Genomic DNA, 11,838 nt, shown 5'->3' with positions numbered 1-11,838 from the left:
TTAGAGAAGATCCTTGCATGTAAAGCAATCCCGAAGCCTGCAGTGTTTGCCTTTCATAGTTACAACCGTTTTAGTTAATTGTTTTGTTCTCGACATTCCATTCCTCACATTCCTATTATTTTTCTTTCAACAAATGTCTCTCCAAGATTGGCCTTCTCGAATTTCGCCGGCCAATCTTGAGGGGGAATGTTGAAGACCATGAAGATGAGAGTGCCGAAGATTACTTGGAGACTGCTGAAGAGAAGGCTCAAAGACACCAGCATGAGACGACGTCGTTGCATAGGAACATGGAAACAGACCAACCTTGACGTTAGAAGACATGACACCTAAAGCGCTACTCTGATCAGATTTGGAAAGGAGACAAATCAGCCTCTATAGTTCCGTTGCTGCATATCAATTGGCATGAAGAATAATATCAAGACATTTCCTTATCTGTAGATTTAGGAATATTGAGTCTTTTCCTTCTTTGCTTCTAAACCTGTATATATGAAGAGAGCAATTGTACATTTTTTGAGTAATTGGGAATAAAGTGAAATCAGACCAGATTCACCCCCAAAACACCATCGTAGTTCTTGTCTTCCTCTTCAATCCAGAATACTGAAACCATTGCAGACTCCTTGATTTTGCTTTTCTATACATGATGCATCTACGAATACAATACGAGCATATTTGTCGATCCATGGATGGGCTCCGTGTAGGCCCGAGTCTTCTCATCCGGACGACCACGAGCATATCATGTCGTTTCAGAGTTTCGCAACAAACATGTGCGCCGTTTCTTGTAAGAAAAACGCTTCGCAGCCGATCCTAAGAAGGTTAGGCGGAGGGTTGTTGTCTTATTGTCGACGGCTGCGATCAGCGAGACCACCGTAACTCCAGTGGTCGTGGAACCACTTAAACTATCTGAGTGATTCCGTCCTCCGTTTTTGGGCCCACTATTGGGCTGGGCCTAACTAATGATAAAGCTACGATGTCGTTTTATAGGTTACGGGTCCCTTCGTACGGACCGCACGCGAAAGATTTATTATTACCTTCACATTTGCATTTAATTTTAAATTGTAATAGTTGGTCATAAATTAGTATGGAATAAAAATTCACTGTTATATAGTCATAATCATAAGAGGTGGGCCCATCCAAGACTGTATCTATTTATCACAAATTTATTTTATACGTGAGATTAAAAGCCGCATAAGATACACGTGTATTGATTAATTAAAAAAAAACAAAATGAAGGAAAATGAATTGTGACGCACTACTTTGAATCCGTCCCCAATCTCTGGTGCTGCTCCGGAGCTACACGGCGGGGGAAAATCTCCCAAATAACCCACTTCATTCACATCTATTTCAGTGTACACCACCAAAAAAAAAAAAAAAATTTTTTTCAATTTTAACCCATTTTTCGGGTGGAAAAGTCCGAAATACCCTTTTCGTTTTATTTTTTGCGACTTTATTACGACTAACATATAACTGATATACAACTAAAATAAGGCAGATAATTTTTTTGCCACCTTTTTACGAATCAATTGTAACTATATTTAGACTTAATTACGAAGTCGTAATAACGAAGTTGTTTTTGAATGGATAAATATCGTGATTCATTAAGGGTAATTTCGTCTTTTTACAGGAAAAAAAATGTGTTATGTTTTTGGTGGTGTACAGGTGAAATAGATGCGACCGAAGTGGGTTGTTTGGGTAAAAAACCCACACGGCGGAGCTAGGGCTTCTAATCGTCTCGCTCCCAATTTCAGGTTCGTGTTCTCTTCTTCGTTTCCTGTGCTCTTGGGGTTCCTCGTGGGACCAGGCTTTGGGGGGGGGGGGTTCGGGATGAAATCGGTCGATTTTCAGAGAATGGACATGCCTGCTACGTGATATGGGTTTTTTGGATTTCATCTGATCAGTTCAAGTTATCTTGTTTGATACGGAGAGTTTTAGTCGTCTGGAAATTCTGATGATGTCATGATTCGGATTTCGTGATTATTGTCTCTGCAAGTGTTGAGATTTATGAAGCCCTTTAGTTGGCAGATCAGCAGATCGTGTTCTTATTGTTCATTAGTAGATTACGCTAATTCAGAGGATTCAAAAGTGGTTAGAACTTATATTGCTCTGGAACTTGACGTTTTAGGCTTTTAGCTCAAGGAAGTGTCTTCTTTCTTGTAAACAGATCAAACGCGTGTAAAAAAAATTGTATCCTTTTAACTAAAAATCTCAAATGGATGAAGAACTTGAGCTGTGGACATTCTTTTTTTGTCACGGAACTGAATCCAATCGGTTAAAAGAGCTAGCAGCCGGGATTTCCAGTTACGGCTCCTTGTCTATTTAGATTGTTTCTGTTAAGGGGTAAGGACAATGGGACAATCTTCATGCTTTAGATTACATAGCTAATGAATCCAGTTGATGCTCTGACTGTTCTCGGATACTTCTGTTTCTTGCTGTTGCAATTCAAGTGGAGTTGATTATCATTTACTTTGACTTGTAAAAGCCAGGTCTTTCGGATCGATCATGAAGCAGGAGAAAGTTTACTATGATGCCGCACTAAGTTACTTCAATCCATGAAATGGAGGACAATAACGGGCTCGAGCTCAGCTTGGGTCTTTCTTGTGGTGGGTTGTCGGGAAAAAATAAGGGTAACAATTCCGGTAACGCCTCTGACAATCATAAGGTAGAAGGAGGTGATATAAGTATAAGCTCCAAAGTGATTGATGACTTGAAGAAATTCCTTCAGTCAAACTCTCAAAGACAGGATCCTAGTTCTTGTTCCAGGAGAAGTGATTCGGATAAATCTCCGCAGAATTTCTTCACTGACCTCTCCAAAGCTCCTACCGCTGATGCTGAGGCTTCCGCAAAACCTTTTTCTGCGGAAGACGAGACACAGAAAGAAGCAGGAAACAAAAGGAAATTCTTGTCCCTAGAGAAGAAAAACGAGAAGGATGTGCCTCCTATTGATCTGCGCGAGAAAAAGATGAAAACATCGCATATTTCCATAGCGACGGATGAAGGATCAACTGCTGAAAATGAAGATGTCGCGGAATCCGAAATCGGTACTTCTGATGCATCGAAGAAGATCGGTCAATGGAAGACCGGCAGCGTTCCTTTGCCACTGCATCCGATTGATGTCCCGAATTCTCCTTCCCCTTTACAAGCGAAAGATTCGGGTAATGCAACAAGTGTAGGGCAACCCGCTAGTTCTGGGAATCTACCAATTGTCTTCGAATACTCGACGGTTCAGCTCCCGACATTAGATAAAGATGGTGTCACTCCTTCTCGACCTCCTTACCCGGACAGAGGCATGCCAAACTCAGGTAAGCATCCTATATTGCTTAATCCAGTAATCGAAAAGCGAAAAACTTACCCGTTAAAAACAATTTCTTTTTGGAAGAAGGCTCGTCTAATCAAGCCAAAGAAGCAAAAGGCGGGGCAAGAGACGGAAATGGAGATGAAACCTCGTTCCCCTTCGAGTTCTCGGCCATAAAACTGGGCATAGAAGCAGGCGTGAAGTTCGGTGGTTCGGGTTCGCTCCCGAATCTGCCATGGGTATCCACCACAGGTTCAGGCCCACATGGCCGAACCATCTCTGGTGTGACGTATCGTTACAACCCGAACCAGATCAAGATTGTGTGCGCCTGCCATGGCCACCACCTCTCGCCGGAAGAGTTCGTGAGGCACGCCAGCGAAGAGCTCGTTAATCCGGAATCTTCAATCGGCCTGAGGGCTGCTTCTGCTCACAGCTAAGTATAAAATCCTAGATTATGTTTTTGGTGTAGATCGCTTTTAGGGTTTTGTTGTGTGATGATATTTTCTTCTTGTACTCGTTCAGAGATCAGTTTCAGTTTCAGCTCCCAAGTTATGGGAGATGTATGCTTTGTAATGTAGTGTTACTATATTTGATCATATCATATCTTCGCCCTGTGTAATGTTACTTTGTGTTTTTTTTTGTGGAATCATACGTCATTTAAATTATATGGTTACATGGTCAATAAAATAATGAATATGATGAGATTTTATTCGATCTAGTTTGTAAATTATAGTATATGGTTACATCATACATGGTTCGTTGCATTATTGCATGAAACTAACCATACGTCATTTTACGAGTAATGGACTTAAAAACGTGTCATGAGAAGAGGCAAAAAAGGATCGTGGAATCTACGTAACGCGCGAGGGCTAAAATTAGGGATGCGGCTTTTGTCATTTTATAGACCAATTTCATTTGCGTTTAATATATATATAATGCTACTTCTATATTTGGAAAGACACATACATGACATTTAAGGTTGTGTTTACCCATGGTTATAAAAAAAACTTTAGCAAATTTATTTAAAGTTTATTTGAATTATCACTAAATATAAGACCAAAATCTAGTTTATATTTGTCTAGATTAAAAAAAAAGAGTGACAGATCATGGGATAATGCAACGAGCCCATCACCGGAACAAGCATGAAAAGGGCAAACTTTGACTTTTCTTTCTGTCGGGGATTTACTGCCATTGGTTTTTGACTTTTTTGTGTATATATCTTCTAAGCCTCATCCCATGACTTCAATTTCATTTAAATAATTCTAATTTCTATGATCGTTACATGTATTTAAAAAAATGATATATCTTCTAACTCGGTTTCGACCGTGACTAATTTCAGTTTTATTTTATTTTTTCAACTAATCACTCAACCACAGGCAATCAGTTGTCTTTCTATTGGTCATTTATTGTGTAAAACTAAATATAATTATAGTCTTAATGTAATGTTTATGGTCGAGAAAAGCAAATATATTATGGGGAAAAAAAAAGAAAAATTCAATCATATGTATATGGACATCTATATAGCTCCAACTGAGGAAATAAACAATTGAACAGAACACAACTGCTAACATTTAAAACAAAATAAATTAATAAAAAAAAGAAAATCAGAGGCAATAAGGTCGATGTTACATCACAAATTAACAATACTTTCCCGAGAAAATCCAGACCGATGAATCCAACTCAAGCAATCTTCTTCTTCTTTTTTGTCGTCTCCTCCGGTTATGTCTCCGGTCAGTCTCCTCCCGCCGGCGACGAACATCCGTACAGAACCGGCGAGCTTGTCGCGAACTTCGAACCGAGCTTAGCTGTCGTCACCGGAGTTTTGTCGATCATGTTCACCCTCACTTTCGTCCTTCTCCTCTACGCCAAATGTTGCTACAGCGATCTCCGATCAGACGTCGGAGAAGGACAAACCCGTCAACGGATTGTCAACGACTCGGCCAGATTCTCCGGTTTGGACAAGACAGCGATCGAATCTCTGCCCTTTTTTAGATTCTCCGCTCTGAAGGGATCGAGACATGGACTGGAGTGCTCTGTTTGTCTGTCGAGATTCGAAGACGTAGAGATTCTCAGGCTTCTGCCCAAATGCAGACACGCTTTCCACATCGGTTGTATCGATCAGTGGCTTGAGCAACACGCTTCTTGCCCTCTCTGCAGGAACAGAATCGCCATTGACGATCCCTCTGTCTTCGCCTACAGTAACAGTCTTAGGTTCTTGAACCAGACCGAGGTAAGGGAAGATTCCAGCTTGGAACTTTGCATCGAAAGGGAAGAAAAAGGCGAAGAATTCAGCATCGGAGGAAGTTTCAGGAAGATTCTGAAGATGGGTAACAAGGAAAAACCGATTTCGGAAAACGAGAAGCAGATGCACAGGTTCAATCACAGGATTGTCGTGTCGGATGCCGTGTTCCAGAGTCGTTGGAGCAACGTGAGTTCATCGGATTTGATGTTCTTGAACTCTGAGCTGATCAATTCGATGTCCAGCGACAGATTCTCGTGGATGGATCGACCACAGAAAGATCCGATGAGAACGTCGACTGGTGCGAGTGAAGTCCCGGAGCAAGAAGGAATCTCTCGGATCATGGAAGAGATGGAGATGAAGAGAATGGTCGCGAACACGCTGAGTTCGATGAACACGACATTCCCGAACCCTCTGTCTGAACCAGGGAACACAGAATCGGGGAGAACAGCTGGGACAGGAAGAAGATCTGTGTCTGAAATCACGGTGGTCCCAAGACGCAGCGTTTTGCAAGCGACGGGAACAAAGAACAACGCGATTCCTGAAAATAACAGCGATTCGACAGCGATTGCATCCGTGAGTGCGCTTGCGTTTGCGTCTTCATCGCGAAACGTGACGACAGAGGAAAGGAGGAGGCGGCTGTGGTTGCCGATCGCGAGAAGAACAGCTCAGTGGTTTGCTAACAGAGAACAAAGATTTCAACACCATTTGGATGTATAGTTTTTTTTTTTTGTCTTTTATTTCATATTCACATTTTAAAATTTCAATGATGATTACGATTTTAAAACGGCATTATATATATATAAAAAAAAGATAACATACGATACTTTTTTTTTCATTTTCTATGAAATATATGTTCGGACCGGTTCAGTTATTTCAGTTAAAGAGAGTAATTTGTCTGGTACTATTTTTCTCATTGCAAAATTTTGATATCATGACTATTTTTAGTATTGTAATTCAAATATATAGATGAAAAAAATATTATAAGATAATTCATCATAGCTAACTTAACAAGTAAATAAAAAAAATAAAAAATATCTACGTATTAAATCTTAATAACATATTCTGACAATCCAGAATATCGTAGGAGGATGAGAAGTGATCGCCGGTGCGAGAGGCATGGACAATGAACGGCTCCTGACAAGTTTCTGGGTATGTGGTATAGGAATGAATCGAACACACGTGTCAGTTTCTGGGTATGTGGTATAGGAATGAATCGAACACACCGGAATGAGAGGGATCCGATGGTTGTGTATGTATGAGACTACACAGTCAAAGATAAATTAAATGAATTGATTGAGCTACTCATAGCAACAAGATACATCTACCTTTTCGATTGTCCATCTCGAGAGAACTCCAAAGTTAATCGTGATGAATTTGGAGGAGTTTTAGGATGGGTGACCTCATGGGAAATACTTTCCGTGATGTGTGCGAGTGATGACAAAATACGCTAAAAAATCTCGTATTGGTGTGTAGAGATAGCATTCCGTAACGGCTTCGGTTCATTACACATATGATAACTAAGTAATTTCAGAATTTTTAAAAAATACATTTGCAATTTCTATGGCACACTCATGTTTTGAGAGTTGACCAAAAAAGTCTCTTCCAGAGTTTGGTTGTGACGCTTAAAGTCCACAGATTATGAAACCAACTCCTGTTTTTTTTTTTCCTTCCAATTTCCAATTTCTTTTTTCCCCCTAAATCTGATTATATAATATAAAGTCACCAATAAATTTATTTTGTCCTGCTCTCTCTGTGTGTGTACATATATGCCACTAAATCCTAACTACTACCACTATCTATAAAATAGTTATATGATCATGATTTAGATAAAATATTGTTTTATCCAGCACTATTTAATTCTAATTTGGTCTATATATATATTTTTTTATTCCTTTTTATATACTTTAGTTTACATTTTGGTAGAGATTATTCTACTAAAATAATAGCTAATCAATGATAACGAAATTATGAAAATCAAACTGAAAATAGAATTACATAAAAAAGTATAGAATACGGGAGTGATTGTAGGTATTTTCATTGCGGTCGCGCTGGCGATTACGGGAGATTCAGGTAGTTCTCTGAATAAAGGTTATGTCTTTGGATTTGGATTGTTGAGTACGTTAATATATGAAGACGATAGAAAGCTCATGCATGTGATTCATATGCACAGACAATAGAATGAGGTGATATATTAAATCTGCTTGACGTCCAAAATATTTAAAAATCGACTAAAAATAATACTACGATAATATTTACGTGGAAAGATATTTTTCACGTTTTTTTGTTCCTAGAATAGGGATTAGTCACGTAACGCGCGCTAATATGGCAAATATTATTTGTTACTTAAAAATATGTTATTAAAGAAATTATAAGATGTTACACATTTTTTTATTTTTTTTTTCTAATTATGAAATTTAATATTTTTATTGTTTATATACTATATAATATATATATATATATATATATATATATTCTATTACTTATGTAAAGAAGTATAATTCATCCGATGATTATTATGTAACGATAATCTCGTTATATGACATTTTGTATGATAAAAATCGTGAGTAACACGGAACTTGTATAACAAATTAAAAGAAAAAGCGTGTAATCCGTGAAGCGACAGGCCCTGGGCTTTAGAGTTCGAACGTGGAGTTGGACCGACGGGACCCATCCATCTGTCATGTCTTCTTCGCCTTCTTTAGTTCGTCAATTATTACTTCGTTTAAAAAATCTCTCAAACTCATTATATTAATTCAATCACTATATATCATCGATCTTACTTAATTATATATTAATTTAATTACTACCATCGATCTTACTTAATTAGATATACGCTCCTATCCATCATATTGCTTGTATTTATTTTATGTGCTACTCATCTCTGCTTTAAATTCTAACTTATGTAATATGTGATTTGGCCATGTTTTTTTTTGGTATGGATGATTTGGCCATGTTAATATATACACAATATAAAATGATGGATTTATTCATTTTTTTAATATTTATTGGGTAAAATAAATCTCTAACTATGCTTTGAGAATGACTCTTCGATTTTGTTGTACCAAACTTTTGAGATTACATCTTGTCTTATATATATGCCGTAATATTTGTAAATTTCAATTCGATTTGAGTTGGAATCATAAAATGGGTATAATGATTAAACAAATTGCAGATATTCGAGTTGATTTGTGAAATATGATAAATAGAAAATGATTGAATAATACGTTATTGAAAATGATATATTGGCTACAATTTCGTTTTCAAGTTTGATAATTTTAGAGTTTTTGTTTTTTTTCTTCAAAATAAATATATCTTTATCTATTGAATTAGAACAAATTCTCTTGTATTTTGATACTATTTCTTATTATATATTTATTATAGTATAATTTGATACATAAATTTAATATTAACCATAAATAAAATACAACGTACAATTGAAATTAACTTTCGGCCGCAGTGGACGTTTGGAATTTTCCTACTCATCTATCGATGATCTTAATCTCAATCAATGAGTTTATAGACAAATTGGATACAAACAAAAGTTTAAACAATAAGATTCTCCTAACCTTATACACTTTCTTCTTGGTAAGTTATGATAATGGATACAAATAAAATTCATTTCATTTCATTTCTTGTCATAATTAGACAACATGCATGTTTACTTTATTTTTAAACAAAGCTTTAGGGATGTATTAGATATTGGCCCATTTGCTTATGCAGCGTATTGACTTTATAGCAGAAGAGACCAAAAGAATCCGATTATAGCTTGTAATTAAGTTTTAATCTTTTTAATTAACCAACGCAATCAAAATCAACATTTAATTACTGATGATATTGTACCATAGTTGGCTTAATGACAAATAAATCAGACATACCGAAACATGATCAAATCATCACCATCATTTTCTCAAAAAAATAAAATAAAAAAATAAACATATCAAGCGTATCTTTTTTCTTTTTATTGTTATAGAGTAGTTTTTTTTACAAATTCAATTAAATAATATTCTAGGCGGGTTTGATCATTCTTTCAAAGAACCCTTTCGAACTATGGATCGATGGATAAATTTACGAGAAAAAAACTTCACTTCCATCACCTCAAATTCCAAAATCAAACATTTCCCCCCTTACAAATTTATATATTGCATTTTTACCCCTTTTATTTTGAAATGTGACAGATAAACCCAATCAATCACCTGTTGCTTGCTCAATTTGCTTGAAGTATAACAACAGCCAAAGCATCATAATCCATGGTTTTTACTTATGAGACAGTACTAGAGTGACAATCTCAACTCCAAATCTAGCTCTTGCGAGTCACTCGATCCCGAATTTTGGCTGTTAGATCCCATTGATTTAGTTCTTCGTGTTGAGTTAGGATCCTGTCTCATAAAAAGAAAATGTTGGAAAATGGATTTAATTAGTCACAATTCTTAATTAAGCAAATAATCATAATAAAAAATGTAAGTGTGATTCTTTTATTTACAAATGGAGCCTTAATCCGAATTCTTATTGTTCTTACATATATACATGTGTGTGTATATATAGAGTATGAACCTCAAATAGGAAGTGTCTGCTGATGCTTGATTGCGCAAAGTGTTGGCTCTCTAAGACGCCATAGTCATGGTTCCAACTGTTTGAACAAAACCCATTAAGCAAACGACTTTAGTTTTTGCACCAAATATTATATATATATATATATATATACGCGATCATATACATATAACATACTTCTATATATACATTTATAAATATAAATAACCTAAAGTTAGATTGAGTGTCAATGTATAGAAAGAACTTGTGCACAGACCTTGGTGCTGTATGAGGCTGAGAGTCTCCGTACCTCACGGATGCTCTTTCATATTCACTTAAACCCATCTGTGAGAGACCATATAAAAGCAAACAGAAAAAATGAAAACTATCTTAGTAATTAATTAATGAATTTCACTCCCTACATAATTTCGTATCAAAATTAATCATTCATTTTTGTTTTGTCTTACAACTGTCAAGTGAAATAGATTGGTGAAAAAAACAAAGAATATGTTTAAAATGCATATAAACAATGATAGATTAAAGTCTGAAAGGACAGATTAAATAGATGATATTTGCATACTATGGGGGAGTATGTTGAAATGAAAAGGAACGATTATATCAAATTATGTTATGAATCAAGATACATCCTTCTATATCCGCATAGATATGCATATATACAAGAGCAATCATGTGTGCATCATTTGTTGTAAGAAAGAAATATTTGGTACTTAATGATTCTAAATGCAGTCTGTATGCATGGATATGTGATCGTAAATCGATAACGTTGAAGGCCACGTACGTACCATCATGCTTGGATGGAAACCATAAGCCGTTGATGGCGATGATGATGCATATGAAAAAGATGGTGATGATGATGATGATGGCGGCACAGAGGAATATCCTCCTTGCATCCTTCCATCCTCCTGCAACATCCATATTCAAGTTGGCATTCAAATCCTATATAAATCCATAACCAATCTCAAAAAAAAGATCGATCGAAACATTATCACACATAAAATGCATCTATATGCAATCATCCTATACTTGGGAAATTCAAGCTTGAGGATTTCATATATGCGGATTCGGACAAAAATAGAAACTTTATGAGGATTGTATAGCGATGTTCGGAAATAACATGAACCCATTTGAGGGAAAATAAATCAACATAAGGGTTTTTGACCGGATTGAAACATCTCATCTTAGACAGAGATTTTCGGATTGAAGTTTAACATCTTCGACCAAAACCAATTCGTTTTCAGCGTGAATTATATTGTGTTTCTCACAAGAATTAATACTTTCAATTAGTCATCATCATCATCATCATCATCATCTAAACATCCCGGCAGAGAAGTTGTGTAAAAGAAAAATACGAACATATATACACATATATGTACGTATGTATGTACCTGGTTGAAAGAGGAAGGGTAAGGAGATTGATGGAAAGAAGGGAAACTGTTGAAGCTGTTGCAACTCATCTCGCCGTGTAATCTGATCTTCTCCAACTGAGCAACGCCCAGTCCTCTCTGCGGCTGCTTCGGCTTGTCCGAACCATTCTTCTTCCCTTTCCTCGTCCCAGACGACGACGAAGACGAAGAAGATCCTCCCACGTTCGGTCTCCCATAGAAACTACTTCCCATGACCCCCCCTCTTGTTTTTTTGTCTCCTTCAAATCTTTGCTTTCTGAAAGGAAAAAAAAAACAAGAACTAGAGAGAGAGAAAGAGAGTTCTTCTAGAGAGAGAAAGAGGTGTTGTGGTCCTTGTTGCTGTTGTTGGAGTTGGG

The 11,838-nt window shown here is 36.7% G+C and overlaps 3 protein-coding genes across 6 annotated transcripts; 2 read left to right on the top strand and 1 right to left on the bottom strand.

Moving 5' to 3' along the window:
* Positions 1-1,643: 1,643 nt before the first annotated feature.
* LOC104814564 (AFP homolog 2-like) lies at positions 1,644-3,956 on the top strand. Of its 3 annotated transcripts, none has more exons than XM_010542671.2 (3): positions 1,644-1,745; positions 2,477-3,296; positions 3,374-3,956. In XM_010542671.2, the coding sequence occupies exons 2-3, from the start codon at positions 2,552-2,554 to the stop codon at positions 3,724-3,726; spliced, it is 1,098 nt and encodes a 365-aa protein (XP_010540973.1). In that variant the 5' UTR covers positions 1,644-1,745; positions 2,477-2,551; the 3' UTR covers positions 3,727-3,956. The 3 variants fall into 3 exon arrangements, with proteins under 3 accessions (XP_010540973.1, XP_010540975.1, XP_010540972.1); XM_010542673.2 differs by having other exon boundaries at positions 1,650-1,745; positions 2,481-3,296; positions 3,377-3,956; XM_010542670.2 differs by having other exon boundaries at positions 1,650-1,745; positions 2,481-3,296.
* Positions 3,957-4,787: 831 nt separating this feature from the next.
* Positions 4,788-6,638, top strand: LOC104814563 (E3 ubiquitin-protein ligase ATL42-like). The gene is made up of 2 exons (XM_010542669.1): positions 4,788-6,242; positions 6,606-6,638. Exons 1-2 carry the CDS (start codon positions 4,959-4,961, stop codon positions 6,621-6,623), a joined length of 1,302 nt encoding a protein of 433 aa, XP_010540971.1. The 5' UTR covers positions 4,788-4,958; the 3' UTR covers positions 6,624-6,638.
* Positions 6,639-9,546: 2,908 nt separating this feature from the next.
* Positions 9,547-11,838, bottom strand: LOC104814562 (protein SPEAR3). Of its 2 annotated transcripts, none has more exons than XM_010542666.2 (5): positions 11,465-11,838; positions 10,862-10,981; positions 10,336-10,403; positions 10,083-10,158; positions 9,547-9,907 (listed from the first exon to the last, which is right to left on the bottom strand). In XM_010542666.2, exons 1-5 carry the CDS (start codon positions 11,693-11,695, stop codon positions 9,803-9,805), a joined length of 600 nt encoding a protein of 199 aa, XP_010540968.1. In that variant the 5' UTR covers positions 11,696-11,838; the 3' UTR covers positions 9,547-9,802. The 2 variants fall into 2 exon arrangements, with proteins under 2 accessions (XP_010540968.1, XP_010540969.1); XM_010542667.1 differs by having other exon boundaries at positions 9,815-9,911.

The sequence above is a fragment of the Tarenaya hassleriana genome, unplaced genomic scaffold (genome assembly GCF_000463585.1).
Source record: "Tarenaya hassleriana unplaced genomic scaffold, ASM46358v1 Cleome21, whole genome shotgun sequence".
Classification (NCBI taxonomy): domain Eukaryota; kingdom Viridiplantae; phylum Streptophyta; class Magnoliopsida; order Brassicales; family Cleomaceae; genus Tarenaya; species Tarenaya hassleriana.
Note: the sequence above shows the minus strand (reverse complement) of the source record. Positions and strands in the feature narration are given on the sequence as shown.